Here is a 17,811-nt window from a genome sequence, read left to right as displayed (position 1 = left end):
CTGACTCTAGGTCTCAATTCCTTAAAGGGCCAGTACAGAGCAACACCCTGCCAATCTGAAAAATGCTTGCACATGCACCTTCCCAGACCACTCTGCAGTGATGTCAAACAGTCAACCCTGGTGATCCACCAGCACTTGCAAGACCATGGAGAAATAGTTTTTTTCAGTTCATATACACTGTCATAAGATGGTCTGAGGCCAAAATAGGGATATATCAGCCCCTTATAGCTAGAGAATCTCATGCTTCAAAGTCATCGGTTATTTCCTAGACATTAGTGATTCTCATAGTCCTTCAAAGTAGGAGGCAATTAATGGCCCTGCACACTTGCATCACTGCAGCCTATACAATGGACTTTCTAACTCCAAACTCATTTGCAACTGACTGGTAGCAGTTTGAAGTTGTCAGATTTCACACAGTGATTGCACACTTTTTCAGTGAGGACAGCTCTCATTCTGTGCCAGGGTGAGCGCTACACAGGAAGGTGGCTTTGTGCTTACCGAAGTTCTGCAACCACTCCGTCATCCCATACATTAATAACAATAAACGGTCTGGTAGCACTTTATAGACTAACAAAACATGTAGATGATATCATGAGCTTCCGTGGGCACAGCCCACTTCAGATGACCAGTCAGATGAAGGGTCATTAGCTGTGCCCACGAAAGCTCATACCACCATCTACATGTTTTATTTAGTCTATAAAGTGCCACCAGATCATTTGTTTAAGTTTATCCTGTACAGACCAACGCAACTACCCCCTGAAGCTTCATTTATCACAATGCGATCCCACCACTCAGCGTTTGTGTCTAGAGTCCAGTACTGATGGTCCACCATGGCAAGCTGGTCCATGAGCAGCACCAATAATTTTGAATTATGTTTCCACAGCAGACAGATGGGCAGGCATTGGCGACTGACTGTTTTGCAGCTCGTGAAATACTGCAAGAGCAGCCACATTGTGTTCATGATCAAACTGTTCTACAGCTCAGAAATTATGCTGTCAGGTAGAGATGGTGGATGCAGTTTATACAGGCTGTTGAAAAAACAGTAAAGAATGAAGTAGAAAGCCCATGGAATGAAGGAACAAGAAGTACTTCATCCTGTAATGGCAAGCATGGTGAACCGTCATCTGTTCCCAAAACTCTAGGTGGCAGGGGGTGGAAAGACAGCTATCCCTGACGCAATGGTTAGTGACGATGCAAGAACAATGACTCTGCATGTGCTTCACCAATGTCATTAAAGGGACTTATGATCAGCGATAAAATTTAAGTTGACCTAATTCTGTAGTGTAGACATGGCTTAAGATTTAACTCTTGTGCTTCTCCGCTGGCGGTGGGTTTACATAAATCTTGGAAAAACAAAGATTTGAAGTTCTGAAAATTGATTTTGGTTACTTCATTCATTCTGAATCTGCATCTACAAAAAAAAGTTTGCTTTCATATGCTTAAAGCCTTTTACCTTTTGTGGAAGAGGAGAACAGCCCAAATTTAACTGTAGCCCTTACAGAAATTTTATTATTTTTAATCCCAAACAGCTACTAATTCCGAGTTGGGTCAGGTCGAGTCGGCCAAGTCCCAGGTGGCCCAGGGGCAGGCGTGATAAGGGGCCTCCTCGCAGTAAGTCAGCAAATCTTTTTCTCCATTGCTACATATTTTGAGAAAGTGTATACATTTTACCAAAACCATGCACTTACTGTTAGTCATCAGGGAAGTTACTATTCTTTGAAGTGAGAACCTGGATCTATTAAAACAATATTTCCAAAAAGTCCTTACCTGTCGCTCTGCTTGTTACAGAAGTCATTTCTTATTTTATCTACTATAGATGTTCGGGGAAGGATGTTCGTTTTGTTCTTTTTTTTTGCATCACTCTCAACCACCACAATTAGCCAATCCACAGAGCTGTGAACCTTCAGAACGTTCTGCCACTTGGTGATGTCATCCTTTACTGTAGCTTTGTACACTTCTGTGTCCTGCGATTATAAGTAATCAATTAGCAAATAAAAATGACAATCTGGAAAAATGTTAAAGGCTTTTTTTTTTTAAATAAATGAAAAAAATTAACATCAAAATTGAATCAGTGACATTATTAAAAAGGGAAACAAGAACAAAGTCAAGGTAAGATTTTATTCTTTTAATTGCTTACTTGATTAGACTATTGAAAACAAAAAAAAGTCAAATTTACCCTGAACATCTCCTTGAAATTTAGAACTCAACTCAACTAAGAAAAATGAAACTAGACTGATTACTTTCATTTTCTGATTCTTTTACACCAACAGTGCTGTGGCATTTAGGTTTTTGAACACTACAGGCAGTCCCCGAGTTACGCGGATCCGACTTATGTCGGATCCGCAGTTACAAACAGGGCTTTTCTCGCCCCGGAGGACGGGAGCGGCGGGACGCCCAGATGCGCCGCGGTCCACCGCCCCCGTCCTCCGGGGTGAGAAAAGCTGCTCCTCGTCTGCTGGTCTGCAGGGAGACGGGGAGCAAAGCTTTGGAGAACGCCCGCAGCGGGACAGCCTGGACTGTCCCGCTGCCCGCGTGCTCTGCAGCTTTGCTCCGCGTCTCCCAGGTCAGCAGACCAGGGAGACAGAGCAAAGCCGTGGAGGACTTGGGCGGTCCCACCACCCCCGTCTCCCTGGTCTGCTGGGGGGGGAGGGGGGTGCAGCTAGCGCCGCCCCCCCCCCCCCCCCCCCCCAGCAGACCAGGCTTTTCTTGCCTACCCCTGGGGTAGAGCAGCTGGGGGCTGCCGGGTTGGTCCTGCAACGCCGCTCCGGACCAACCCGGCAGCACCTCAGCTGCTCTGCCCCAGACATCCTGATTCAGCCGCTGCTGGTCAGTTTCAGCAGCGGCTGAATCAGGACGCCTGGGGCAGAGCAGCTGGGGTGCTGCTGGGTTGCTCCAATAGCGCCGAGGACCCGCGCTACTGGAGCAATCCAGCAGCACCCCAGCTGCTCTGCCCCAGGCGTCCCCAAGTCAGCCGCTGCTGAAACTGACCACCGGCTGACTACAGGAAGCCCGAGGCAGAGTTGCTCTGCCCCAGGCTTCCTGGAATCAGCCGCTGATCAGTTTCAGCAGCAGCTGACTTGGGGACGCCTGCGTTTCTTAAGTTGAATCTGTATGTAAGTCAGAACTGGCGTCCAGATTCAGCCGCGGTTGAAACTGATCAGTTGCAGCAGCGGCTGACGCCAGTTCCAACTTACATACAGATTCAACTTAAGAACAAACCTACAGTCCCTATCTTGTACGTAACCCGGGGACTGCCTGTACTAGAAAGTTTATAGGTTGTTAGTATCTTCAGTGACTTTACATTTAAACCATTGAAATAATTTTCTGCAATTTTCTTTCTACAGATCAACTATGAATATGTTGCTATGAATATTCACAATGCAAAGCTGTGTTAGGTTAGTTAAGATTGGTCACAAATCAGCAGCTTAGTTTCTTTTTATAGTATGAGCGTTTTTCCTGTAACGAGGTTAACTTCCAGTGAAGGAGACATTGCAGATAAGCAAGATTAAGGCGTTTCAAATATTCTCCATTTTGGATCACTAACCTTTGTCTAACACATGATTCTTCTAGCACATGAGCTTCCGATTTACTGGCTGCATGAATTCTCCCATTTTCATAATGGGACATGGATACATTGTGTTGCTGCTAAAGACATTGTGAGATCCTTGTGAAGTTTAGTTTCCACTATGCCAAAGGTCTCAGAAGAGGTTTTTGGAAATCCTATCCTTACTGCTGTAAATATAATTTACAGTTCAAATGCGCAAGTGGGCAATAGGGATGTGATAGTGTAGTCAATTAACCAATACGCAAAAGCTTATCTGTTAATGCTATAGACATGAATTTTCTATCCCCTAGCCAGTAAGTTTTTTTTAGCAGGTTGACCAGCAACCCAGCTCAGTCCTGGCTCACACTGGGTTTGGGACTACGCCAGCTGCACTGGAAGTGTATTAGGAGCCAGGTGGGCAGGCATCCTGGCTCAGTTCTGGCTCTCACCAGGTCCAGGAGCTCAGCCCCAGCCCCAGCCCCAGCCAGGGGCTGCTGCCACTCTATGCTTCTACCTCTATCAGAGGCAGCAGCACAGAGACACAAGCAACTTGTCCATGAGAGGAGCTAGTTTTTAAACTGGCTTCTCTCTCAGACCAACTCCTTACCTGGGACTAATACCTCGGATACAGGGGGCTCCTCAAGAGTAGGGCTGGAGCACAATGACTGCCGACCCCTGCCCCCAGGGACTATCGAATTGTCAAGTAACCAATAAGAATTCATGAGGTTAATCAACTATTCAACTAATCGATATTTAACATCCCTTGTGGGCAAGTTAATATTTACTTTTCATGAGCACTTCAAGAATGATTTGATTATTCGAACTGTCGCGGAAGGTAAACAAAAGAAGTTTTGTATGGGGACAGCAGTGAAGTAAAAAAGCTACAAGTAGAAACTTGCAGGATTTTTGGTGTTATTCACCCACCTCTAGTGTTTACTAAAACTGTCACTAAGTCATTAGCTACTGTCTCCTTCAAACCAATCTACTAATATGACTGTTCCCAAAACAGACTTCCAGGGTGCTCCGCATTAAACTGTGCAGTCATGCATGTTGCCCTGCAGTAAGACTTGGGTGTTGCTTAATTACTTTTTAGTCCATACCATAAAACATGGTCAATATTAGTTACTTAGTATTGTAGCTTTTATAAAAAGCTTTAAAGTCTTGTAATCACCTTACCTTTATTGTTGTTAACTTTTCAAGTAACTTTAGATGGTTAGCACAGGATTTTTCCTTTATTTAGTCCACATCAATACTTGCAAGCATTGATTTTACCATCCTTACTTTCTGATTCCCACTATCAGGAGCCATAATTCCCAGATCTCCTTAACTTCCTACTTTAGCAAAGACAGATCTGCACATCCGTGATTTCCTAGTCTACTAGTTTTAGTACACTGCATAACATTTTACACCTCATCTTCCATCAAATTACACATGTTGATTACCCTAGTGATATAATGCACTTGAGAAACTTAAGTTGCCCTAAAGCTTCATCTTACTTAAGTCCCATCTGGCAACATCAAACCTGTCTTATATTAACACTGTACAATTCCCACTCACCCCCATTAGTGACCCTAGAGGTAACCAATGTGATCAACAGGAGTAAGGGGATAGGATACTGTATCAGCAGGTCCCAATTACCAACCTGGGATAATCTAGAGATTATTTTACCTTCAGTCCCACTCATATACCTTACTACATGCATGGCTCCCATTTAATATTTTTCATAATACTTACACAACATTCTGTCCAATAAATATGAAGAAAGGGAAAAGTCAGGAGAGCCTTGTTCCCTTCTTTGGGTAAGAGCTCCTCTTTAAATTGAACAAAATTAGATTCAAGATGAATCATCTTCGGAGCACGTCCATAAGACCTATACAGAATTTTTTTTTTAATTAAAATTGGAAATTAATATAAGCAGTAAAACTATAAAAACAGAAATGACAGGCAAACATTTATTTAAAATATAGCTTTAAAAAACAACTCACAAAACTTATCTATGTTCTCTGTGGCTTGATTTGTATGAACTCAAAAAATAATAACCTGTTTTCTCTTAAAATAAGATATTCAGTTTTCAAGGAGAAGGGCTGGAAATTTTCCAGCTTTTATTTTAAAGAGAGAATCTTTTACATGTACTAGTGTTCCTCCAAAATTAGAGGAGGCCTTTGGCTGTGGGATTCACAGGGTTCAAAGTCTGTTCTTAAGTCTTTCCCATTAAAGCAAGAACCAGGCTTATCTTCAGAGCATGGCAACCTGCAAGGCGGAAAAAAACTAATCTTTACTGCTGCCAATCTCTCTGAAAATTAGCTTGGGCTAAATGCGGGAACATCCATCTCCGTGCCCAACATCCTGAATTCAGTGATGACTGGCTCTGAAAACCAGGCATCTTTCCTTCTGTTCATCTTTTAAACTCAACACAAATCACTGCACAGTGTCAAATCAACTGCATTTTTCTAAACCCAACAACATGTAAAATAGAGCAATACTGCAGGAAAAATATTCTACCTTCTCCATTCCATGGGTTCTTTTGGAAGCTGCTGAGAAAGCATGGGATATACAGAAGTGAATAAATTCTGATCTCCAGCACCTACAATTAAAAAGAGAGCCGTATTTTAAAAAGGTCCTTTTAAAAAAATATATGTATTAGTCTACGGGCTTTTAAAAAGGTCTACAGGCTAGACTAATACAGCAGTATTATCCTTGCATGCTAGGTCTTTAAGAGACTGATTTTCATACTGCATGCAAGGATAATACTGCTGTATAGAAAATGCTTTACAAATAACATCTTAATAGAATCTCTCTACAAAACACCATTGATATAGCTATTCCAATTTCACAGAAGTTGCAAGAAACTCTGCTACAGCCAATGTCATATGTTTAAAGCAGTGGTTCTTAAACCGCAGTCCATAGACCACTAGTGGTCTGTGGCTGCCTTCCAGATGGTCTGTGGTGGGAGCTCATCCACCCCTTTTACTCCCCCCACGAGGAGCCTGCACTGCCACTGCAGCCTTGTGGTCGGCAGAGCCACGAGGCCACAGCACCAGCTACAGCCAGCAAGCAAACTTACCCCCCTCCCCCCACGCAGGCCATGGAGCTACATGTGGAGGAGTGTCGCCACCATGGTAAGAGCAGTGCATCCTTCAGTTGGTCCCACGGAGCAGGGAGCAGGTTGGGCAGGCTCTCGCAGTGAATGAGCAGCCAACGCCTCCCCCTCAACATGTTGGACTGCACAAGACCCAGTAGCCGTGGGAGGATGCGAGGCTGAGGACCCTGCACACACATGCAGCAGGTGAGGTTTTGGGGCCCTTCGGGGGTTTGCACCCACAGGGGCTTGGTCTGGAGGGAAAGTTCCATGGCCTGGACACCTGGTGGGACCCCACCCCTTGCCCTGCTGTGCCACGCCCAGACTCCCTGCCCCTCCATTTCCCTGGAACAACCCCTCCAGCCACCTTGACCCCAGGCCTATTCCTAAGGGCACCCTGCCCCCCATCTCCTTGAACCCCCTCAGCCACACTGCTCCCCCATCAGCACGCCTTTCTGGCCAGACAGCCTGCTTTTGCACCCTTCCTTGCCCCAAACCAGGCCAGACACCTACCCCCAACCGTGCTCCTACATCCACAGTTGCTCCTTACATCCTCCCTTGCTCCTGCTCACTCCCTCTGGCAAGACACCCTACTCCCAGCCTTCTTCTGCACCCCACCTCCCTTACAGATCCTGCACCCTATCCTTATACTACTCAATGGCAGCCCTGTCCTGCACACTGAACCTCTCATTTTTGTCCCCAACCCAGAGCCTAAGTGGTCCATAAAATCCACTAACTCCGGAACCCCAGAAATGAAAATCTGGCCTATGGAAAGCCCTGAACCTTAGTCTTCCCTGTCTCTTTCCTTTCCCCTCGCCCCATGGGGCTGGAATGCCAGAGGAGTGAGGTGTCTCAGTTGGGGTCCACATCTGTGAGGGTTGAAGGATTTTGTTGGAGTTTTGCTTTTCACTTGTGTGGTCCCCAATTGATTTTTCTGCAGGTCGGTGACCCATGACCAAAAAAAAAAAAAAAAAAAAAAGGTTCCCCACACCTGCCATAAAGAAAGAAAACATTCAAACCTTGTGTGTTGGACATAAATTAATATTTTACTTTATTTAAAATGAAGTTTGATAAACTAACATGAGAAATGTAAAGCACTTCATCTATTTAATAAATTAAACTAGTCTCCCTTGCTCCAGCACTAGCAAAATGGCTCGGGTGAAATTATGTAATGGACGGTGAGTTTCCATTAGCAACTGGTGGTCCGCATAAAGTTTTACATTGCGCCAGGTGGTCCATGGGTCAAAAAGCTTGAGAATCACTGGTTTAAAGAAAAAAAAAGCCAGCATCCAAAAACATCAACCAGCTTACAAAAGGCATATCAGATACCAAATCCATGGTCTTATGAAACAAGATAAACAGAAAACATTTACAATCCAGCACAGAAAACAGTAAAGGATTTTCAGAAAAGTAACAGTAGCTAGCTGATATTTACGAACTTGGCAACAAGAGGTAGTATGAAATCATCCATACCATTAAGCCTCTTTTTAAAAAAATGTTTAAGTTAAGCAAACAAATCCCTTAGTTTTAGAACAATTTTAAGTATTACAAAAACCAGGAAAGACTATATCCCTTATTTCAATACTCCTTAAGTTACATTCCAAATAAATAAAATAAATAAATAAATCAATAAAAAAGTTCACATCCTATAAACTTCAAACCTCAAGAACAGAAGTTTACTTTCAAGCAACTTTATCTTCTAATTACTACATATTAATTTTGCTTGCTTTTAAAATAGCGCATGAGTCAGCTATTGATTTTTTCCATTCAGTACATTGTTCTTTCAATCATTTAAGCACCACCCCTCCATTAAAATGGCATCAATATTGCAGGTCAGAGTAGATTCAAATTGTATATTTGATATAAGAGACTAAATTTAATCAATAATGAACACAATTTGAATTACAGTACCTACCAGATTGAAATTTTAATGGGTCAAATTTTAGACCTATAAAACCAAACAAGATGATCCAAAATCTACAACATAATGAAAAAAGCCTGATGTAGTTAAGATTGGGGATAATGTCATTCCAAAGCATCATAAGCTGAATTAATGAAGGAATGGACTTGTAAGTGTTGGCGGATTCTTTGCCTCTCAACTTGAACGATCACTACTAAGCATATAGTACAACCTCATCCTGTAAAGGAGTTTTCTTTCTTCTTAGTTCACGCTAACACTTACATATCCAGCCTTTCCTTATTTTGCCTTAACGCCTAGGAACTTGAGAACCAGTCATCTTTTAATTTGGTTCATAAATCACATTTTGGATTGATAACATAGCTCAGAACATATGTTTCTTAGTTTAGTTTTTTAGTAAAGAGTAAGGAACCATCAGTCACCACCACCTAAAGTACCAAAAGGAGGAAAAGTAATTTGTGTTCTGCACCTAAATAGGGGATTTGGATATTTTTAGTTTCTACCAAAAATGTGCAACAAGTGTTATTTGGGGGGGGGGGGGGGGGAGAGAAGAGAACAGTAGGCCAAAAAAATATATATCATACTAACGCACTTGAATTTGTTCATATTTTTATTGAAAAAACTGGTGCTTATGAAGATCTCAACTAGCATTAACTCATCTTTATAAATGCACTGAGATATATTGGCTGTTTAGTTATATTTAGTTTCAGATTTCACATTATAAAACATTTTGATACCAAAAGTTTGATTCTGAGTTCTATCTTTAATATAAGAATGACAGTACAGAGTAGATATCCTGCTTCTGTGCTCCACAGTCATGTTCAACCTTTTTTTCATTTGCAGACCCCTAAACATTACAAAAGGAGGTGCAAACTCCTTTAGAAATCTTAGACAGTTTAAGTGTACTAATAAAACGTGCAGACAAATACTGGGATAGAGCCAACAGAAGGGAAAGATCAGACAATCTTACAAGATGATCTGTATGACCTTGTAAACTGGAACAACAGAAGTAAGATGAAATATAAAGCAAAGTACAAGGTATTTTATTTAACAATAAGAATTATTTTTGTAAGCTGGGACCTGTCAGTTGGAAGTGACAAAGAAGACAGACCTGGGGGTGTTGGTTGATCAGAGACACAGCTGTGAAAAGGGCTAATGCAGTTCTAGGATGCATGAAGTGAGGTATTTCCAGTAGAGATATAGAAGTTAGTGCTATAGTAGAATGCACTGGTCAGACATCAAAAATACTGTGTGTAGTTCTGGTCTCCCATCTTTAAGAAAGATGCATTCAAAATGTAACAAATGCAGAGAACCAAGGAATGAAAAATCTACCTTAGAGGAGACTCAAAAGAGCAAGGTTTTTTTAACGTAACCAATAGAAGGCTGAAGAGAGATATGATTGCGCTGATTACATCAGAGAGATAAAGAACTCCTCTCCCCTCCCTGATAAGTAAGAATGTGGACACAAGAACAAATAGATATAAACTGGCCATCAAAAAGTTTAGGCTTGAAGTTCTATGAAGGTTTGTAATCGAAGAAGTGATGTTTCGGAACACCCTCCCAAGGGGTGCAGTGAGAAAAAAAAAGAAAAAAAAACACACCACACAAACCTAACCGGCTTCAAGACTGAGCTTGATAAATTTACTAAGGGGTAGTATAATGAGACTGCCTGCAAGGGCATGTAGCTGATCTGTGACTACTAGCAGCAAACATCTCCAAAGTCCAGTAATGGGATACTAGATGTAGAAAGCTCTAAGCTACTACAGAGAATTCTTTCCCAGATATCAGGCTGATGGGTCTTGCCCACATGCTCAAGATCTAATTGATCATTATATTTGAGGTCAGGAAAGATTTTCCCCAATCCAAGTCAAATTGGCAGAGACCCTAGGGATTTTTCATCTTCCTTTCAGAGTGTGGCACTGGTCACTTGCAGGCTTAAACTAGTGTAAAATGTGAGTTCTCTGTAACCATCTCTGAACTAGGGATGTGAGTACTTGACTAATAGATAAGCCTAAGCTTACCGGTTAGTCTAGTCCAGTGTTTCTCAACCAGTTGTATGAGTACCCTTGGGGTACTCAAGGGAAGTCTGGGGCAGTGGGTACATTTAAAACTTTTTTTTTTTTAAAGGGAGGGTACTTTATAAAAAAAGGTTGAGAAACACTGGTCTAATCGACTACTCATTCCCCCTTCCCCCTCTGTATAATTTCAGCGGAGGGGGGGGAGTAGGAGCCAGTACTTGGGGGAGCCAGCTTAAAAGCTGGTTCCCCGCAGCACCATCTGTGCTGCTGCCTTCCTCCCCACCCCCTGCGCTGCTGCCTCTGGAACCCCCCCATGGACAGGGGCTGCTGCAATGAAGCAGTCCCTGTCCTCGGTGACCTGGGCTGGCTACAGGCAAAGGCTGCTCCAGCCAGGCAGGCAGCCCACCTCAGTCCCAGCTCACACCAGGTCCAAGACCTAACCCTGCTGTGGCTCTACAGGGGGGCTCTTAATACATTTTAAATGCAGAGCTGCAGTGGGGATAGGTCCCAGATCTGGCATGAGCCAAGACTGAGCCAGGCTGCCTTCCCTTATTGACTAATCGTGTAGTTGATAAAAATTCTATCCACTACACAAATAGCGAATTACCTCATTCTAACATCTCTACTCAACCATGATTGAAGGACTTCATTAAGTCAACCAGAGATTGCCAGGGGGAGGGGTGGGGAGTAGGGGAGTCTATTACAGTGGGTGGATGAGGCTCTGTGGCTTGTAATATGGAGGAGGTTAGACATGATAGTCAATTCTAACATAAAAGTCTTTGAGGGTCCACAGACCACAGGTTGAAAACTACTGTCATAACATGATTAAGTAATCAGAAAATCTTCCACAGTATGGCCTTGCAAGTGATAGGTGCTGCTCTTTCAGTACAGGCAGTCCCCGGGTTACGTACAAGATAGGGACTGTAGGTTTGTTCTTAAGTTGAATCTGTATGTAAGTCGGAACTGGCGTCCAGATTCAGACACTGCTGAAACTGACCGCCAGTTCTGACTTACATACAGAATCAACTTAAGAACCCCAGGCGTCCCCAAGTCAGCTGCTGCTGAAACTGATCAGCAGCTGATTCCAGGAAGCCCGGGGCAGAGCAACTCTGCCTGGGGCTTCCTGTAGTCAGCGCTGGACAGTTTCAGCAGAAGCTGACTTGGGGACGCCTGGGGCAGAGCAGCTGGGGTGCTGCTGGGTTGCTCCGGTAGCGCCGCTCCTGGGTGCTACTGGACCAACCTAGCAGCACCCCATCTGCTCTGCCCCAGGCGTCCTGATTCAGCCGCTGCTGAAACTGACCAGCAGCGGCTGAATCAGGACCTGGGGCAGAGCAGCAGGGGTGCTGCCGGGTTGGTCCAGTAGTGCCCAGAGCGGGCGCTGCAGGACCAATCGGCAGCGCCCCAGCTGCTCTGCCCCAGAGTCCAAAACAAAAGTCTGGTCTGCTGGGGGGGGGGGGGGAGCACACTAGCTGCGCCCCCCCCCCCTCCCCAGCAGACCAGGGACACGGGGAGCAGAGCCTCTGAGGCTTTGCTCTGGCAAAGCCTCAGAGGGAGGGACCCCGCCGCGGCTGCGGCTTCAGTCCGGGAGCCTGTGGTCTGCTGGGGACCGTCCCCAGCAGACCACAGGCTCCCGGACTGAAGCCGCAGCCGCGGGGGGGGTCCCGCGCCTCTGAGGCTATGCTCTGGACGGTCCCCAGCAGACCACAGGCACCCAGATTGAAGCGGCAGCAGCGGCGGTTCCCCGCGCCTCTGAGGCTTTGCTCTGGCAAAGCCTCAGAAGCGCGGGAACCCGCCCGGTGCCCCTGGTCTGCTGGAGACGGTCTCCAGCAGACCAGGGGCACCGGAGCAGCTTACGAACGGGGCTTTCTCGCCCCGACTTCCGGGGCGAGAAAGCCCCGTTCGTAAGTGCGGATCCGACGTAAGTCGGATCCGCGTAAGTCGGGGACTGCCTGTACATATTTTCCTTCCAACAATCTTTGCAAGAAACTAAAAAGGTATTGACAGAAATACCACCTTGTATTTGAAGGAAATAGGTCAGGGTGTCCAAATTAGGGATGTCAACATATAGACAACACGATTAACCAACAGGAGTGGGCTTATCAGTTAATCTTGTCAACTACACTCACTGTTCCCTCCTCCCCCAATGTCTCTGTACCAGAGGCTGTGGGGTCGGGGAAGAGCAGAAGCCAGTATCAGGAGCTGGCTTAAAAGCCAGTTCCCCACGAGGCCAGATCCACCTGCCTCCACTACACTGCTGCCTCTGATAAAGAGGCAGCAGTGTGGAGGATGAAGGGGGCAGGCAGGAGCTGATACACATGGGGAGCCAGCTTTCAAGCAGACCCATCTGCCTCCCCTTGCTGCCTCCTACAGAAGTAGCAGGGGGAGAGAGGAAAGGCAGGCGCCTTTGCTGGGGTGAGCTGGCTTAAAAGCCAGTTTTCCCAACACCAGCTCCATGTTGCCATCTGCCCTCCCCACCACACTGCTGCCTCTATCAAAGGCAACAGCACAGGGTGGTGGGGGAAAGGACTGCATCCCATGGAGCAGTCTCTCCTGTGGGGAGCTCAGACCCCTTTCCTCCTCCTCCCTGCCCAACAGCGGCTGCTACCACTCCACACTGCTGTCTCTGTATCAGAAGCAGCAGCACAAGGTGGCAGGAGGGAGCCAATCTGAGTGGGAAACTGGTTTTTAAACTGGCTCCCCTCACAGATCAGCTCCCACCTTCCACCAATGCTACTGCCTTGGATAGAGAGGCAGCAGCATAGAGTAGCAGGGGGCTCCCCGGGTGTGGGCCCAGAATGCACTGGCTGCCAGCCCCACCCTCAGGGACTATCAAATAATTGTATAACCACTAAAATTTCATGCAGTTACATGATTATTCTATTACACAATATCAAACATCCCTAGTCCAAACTGTCTCTCAAGCTGCATGTGGCTATTGTACAACTGAAGTGCAATTCATGCAGCCCCCACATGTACCCTCTCCCCATTTTCCACCTACCAGACAATGTGGGCAAGTTCAGGGCTTCAGGCATGCAGCAGAGTGGTGGGGCATACCGCTTCAGTAGGAGCAGGGTTGAAGCCCTGAGATGCCCCACCCCATAGGAAAAAACCCTTAGCCACACAACCTTATCAGGCTGAAGCCCCAACCCCTGGCAGATATGCCCCAGCTCTCAAACTTCTGAAGACTCCTAAATGAAGTTTGGAGGGTCAGTATGTTTGGCCACTCCTTGAATAGACTGAACAATGAAAGAGATAAGGATGTTAAGTAACCATTAATCTGCTAATCAAGCAGTCAACAGAATTTCCATCAACTAGTCAATAGGCACTTCCGCATTCCGCCTTTGAAATGTACAAGAGCCCCCGCTGGGGGAGTAATGCAGAACTCTGCATGCAGCCCAGGGCCAGTGGGAAGTCCTCAGTACAGGCATTTCAGAGCAGCAATGCAGCATGGAGCTTGGGGTCAGTGGGGGACTCAGTCCCCCACTGACCCTGGATTCCATGCTGTGCTGCCAATTTGAAATGCTGTGCCAGAGTCCAGGATCAGCTGCCCCTTTTTCCAACAGATCCTGTATTCCTCAAAAAATGAGATTTACAGGATCCGTCAAAAAAGGGTTTATTTTTGACAGATCCGCGTCTAGACTGCCTTTTTTGGGGGGAGGGAAGGGCTTTCAAAAAACTCCGTTTCGAAAAAAGCAGCAGCCATGTTTATCATAATGAAGCGCGGGATATTTAAATCCCTGCTTCATTAGCAATTTCGACATGCTTGATTTGCATCCCTCTGTCGACAGAGGGATGCAATCTAGACGTAGCTATAGAGTGCATTACAATAATCCAATGGGGATGTGACAAGAGCATGAATCACTGTAGCCAAATGTCTCAGACACTTCGCCAAAGGATCAATGCCCACAAAACAGATATTAGACAGGATCACAAAGAAAACACAGTTTCTTGCCATTTCAACCAGAAAGGACATTGTCTCAATGACTTAATTACCTGCATCCTGCTTCAGAAGCCTTTTAAATCTGCACTTGAAAGGGAATCCTCTGAACTGTCATTCATGCTAAAATTCGACACTACGTGGGGTGGAGGGGGTCTCGACAAAGACTCTAGCTATCTTACCCATTACAAAGATAGCATCCCCAATTATCACCTCTAATACCATTAGCTCACAGACATTTACCTCTCCCCCCCCCACCCCGCATCCTCCTCCTGTTCTGAAATTTGATTTGTCCTTTTCATGTGTGTTTTTTTTAATTGTATCCTTTGGTATATATGGTTGTGACTATTTTCTTCCACTATTTGATCTGAGGAAGTGGGTCTGGCCCACCAAAGCTCATCACCTAATAAACCATCTTGTTAGTCTTTAAAGTGCTACATAGTCCTGTATTTTGTTGTAGCCAAGTCGTTCTTATTCAGGAAGGGTCACAGCTGGCGGATCAGACGAACTGCCCAAAACATGTAGTTGATTATATTAACCAATAAGCCAATGCTTGTTGAATATGCACCCCCCGCCCCCTTCCTCCCACTGCCTCTGTCTCAGAGGCAGCAAAGGGGGAAGGGAGAGAAGCAGGAGCTTGGGCTGGAGGGAGCTAGCTTAAAAGCTGGTTCCAGCCAGCACCAGCTCTGCAGTACTCTTTCCCTCCCACCCCCGCACTGCTGCCAGGGAACAGCCTCTGCCTGCTGCAGGCCCAGGCTTGCCAGTCGGCTCCATGGGAGGTAGAGCAGCTCTGTCCATGGGGAGCCTGGACCCCTCCCTAGCAGCAGCCTTGTCTGCGGACCAGCCCCTGCCCGCAGCTAGCCCGGGCCCCTGCAAACAGACTGCTTTGCAAAGCCTCCCCACCCACACCCCCTTCCAGAGGCAGCAGTATGAGGTGTCTGGGGGCTCCCCAGAAGTGAGGCTGGAATGCACTGGCTACTGAATAGTCATGTAACTGATAAATAGTTGTGTAACCACATGAATCTTATTACCCCATATCTAACATCCCTATCTCCATATACTTATACTGAACTACAGAAATTTTGCTATTCTTCACCACAGTATTTTTCCTGCATTGCAATCCAGCAGTGTTGCACCCAACCCTACGACTGATATAATGTTACAATCTATGGAATTTACTATATGCTTAATATTTAAACAAACCTAAGGCCAATTATCACTGGGTAACCTAAGACACCGAAGACAGATACTGATTTGCAAATTATGGCAGTTTGTACAAAATGAACTATTCCTTAATGGTGTAGTAACAGCTTACTGGCACATGATGGGAAAAGACAGTTCTCATCCAAAACTCCCTGAATTGTCAAAGGCTTTAAACAAAACAAACAAAAAAATCACATTTATTGTTGAAGAGTAAATGTAATTAAATGGAACACTTCACATTGTTCCCCAGGGATCCCACTAGCAGACACTCCCAAAGGCTTCAACATTTAGACTCATGTCAAAAGATCAACACTACAACAAAATCCTTCAGTGCAGAGAGTGAAAAGAGCTGGAGAGAAAGCCTGGATGGACCACTGTCCCTTACCTTAAAAAAAAACACCCCACACACACACAGGCCGATAACTAGAACATCTGAGTGAGGAGATCTATTGCTGCAAACTGACAAAGCACGCTACTATATGCCGTAAACCAAGATATTAAGTGATAAAAGAAGCTACAGTATTTGGAAAACAACCTAACACAACCCTTAATGAACAAACTTGTTACACCATTACTTTTCCACATAGCAAGAGATCCAGGATTTTTAATTAGATGTAACATTCAATTTCATATGAATTGCAGTTTATACCAGATTAAATAGCACTCCTTGAACAAAGAGTCAAAGGTATCAAGTTAGGCATAGTCTTGTATTTGTACACCCTTCCTATTCATCATGCCAACTAAGAAAGTAATACTATATGGCAGGCCACCCCAGCCATATAGCATTGTGGATAAACTACAAAAATAATTACAAAAAGGAGCAGCTGCTGGATGGCTGTATTTTTGCATCTCCAGAGGTATTCCTTTATTTGGGATAGTTGAGCAAAAAGACAAGTCAGTCTGCAGGGATGTAGGAGATCAAACAGAGAAGAATCACTGACAGATCTCTGCCAAGTGGTATCATCCTATGATACAAATGTATAATCTGGATAGTAACATTTAAAAGCAAGTCAGCTAGAAGTACATTGACTATTCTGGCAATTGTTCAGACAGAGCATCTAAAATTCTTTCACTTTATTTTTTAAAGTGCATGGATGACCGTATTAAGCATGTTAGGACAAATGTTGACATGTCAAACTTCACATTTCAACTCTTTCAAAAAGTAACTTACAATACCAAAGAATGCAGTCTGCACTATTTTAAGATGTTCATGAGAAAAGTTACTTCAAAGGAAAACAAAGACCTGAGTTCAAGACTTGTCAGTTTGCTCCTTCATTTACCTGACACCCAAATATTGTCTGTTCACATTAAAAGAACATTGGTTAATTAACAAATTTGCAGCACAGTAATACTTCTGCAGCAGCACTGGCTCCAAAAGTTTGAAGCTTACTTGAACCACTTAAATGATCTTTCAGACTCCAGCAGCTGCATGAAAATATTATGGTAGAAAGCTACAGCATATTCCTGTTCATGAAATATTCTTCTTCTGGAATAAACATGGAGTAAGAAGGAGAAGAAGAACTAGAAGTCAGGGCGATAGTGGCAATGCAGTAGTGCTGCACAGCCACACACAAAATGTTGGATTCCAGTGCAACCCTCTGGTTTGCAACCCAACAGTGATGAAATAGCTACTCAGATCATGATGCAGAGCCCCACTGGCTATTTCAGAAAAATTATTCAGACCTTCCATGGTAATTACTTTTACAACCTGGGAAACTGTTGAGGAGAGGGAGAAGAGAAAGGAACTCTTAATGCCTCAAAAGGGATAATGCAAACAATCATAGAAAGAGCAGGTATGGAGGGGATACGGAAAGAGCAGAAAGTAGGAGAAACTAGATTGCATAACATAGCGTGCTTGTAGTAACGAACTCCAAGCCAACCATTTTTGGGGCATCGGACAACAAATCTCTCTCCATGTAATACAAGAAAAGACGACCTCCAGTGATCTGCTGAGCTTTATGGGCGCTGTCTATAGTCATGGTTATGGAACTATAATTAAAGCTTAGTTCTCCTCTGAGATCTGTCTGTCTATTCAGAGAAACAAAAAGCCTAACACGTAACATGGATGTTGATCTAGCCAGATGTGGCTATCTTCCCGTCCACAGGAAAAAA

At 44.7% G+C, this 17,811-nt stretch overlaps 1 protein-coding gene across 2 annotated transcripts in view; it reads right to left on the bottom strand.

The window, feature by feature from the left end:
- The window catches only part of TRAPPC10 (trafficking protein particle complex subunit 10), a 99,766-nt gene that overhangs the window by 63,997 nt on the left and 17,958 nt on the right, over positions 1 to 17,811 (bottom strand). Inside the window, exons 2-4 of one of the 2 annotated variants that reach the window (XM_006137887.4) lie at positions 6,047 to 6,128; positions 5,279 to 5,414; positions 1,768 to 1,964 (exon numbers count right to left, since the gene is read on the bottom strand). In XM_006137887.4, coding sequence (XP_006137949.2) covers positions 1,768 to 1,964; positions 5,279 to 5,414; positions 6,047 to 6,128 — 415 coding nt within the window. Of the gene's footprint in view, positions 1 to 1,767; positions 1,965 to 3,544; positions 4,103 to 5,278; positions 5,415 to 6,046; positions 6,129 to 17,811 lie in introns of those variants that run through there. The other variant, XM_089774376.1, reaches the window with a different exon arrangement.

This window comes from Pelodiscus sinensis, chromosome 1 (assembly GCF_052426305.1).
Source record: "Pelodiscus sinensis isolate ZL-2025 chromosome 1, ASM5242630v1, whole genome shotgun sequence".
Classification (NCBI taxonomy): Eukaryota; Metazoa; Chordata; order Testudines; family Trionychidae; genus Pelodiscus; species Pelodiscus sinensis.
The sequence above is the reverse complement of the archived record's forward strand: the minus strand, read 5'-3'. Positions and strand labels throughout refer to the sequence as shown.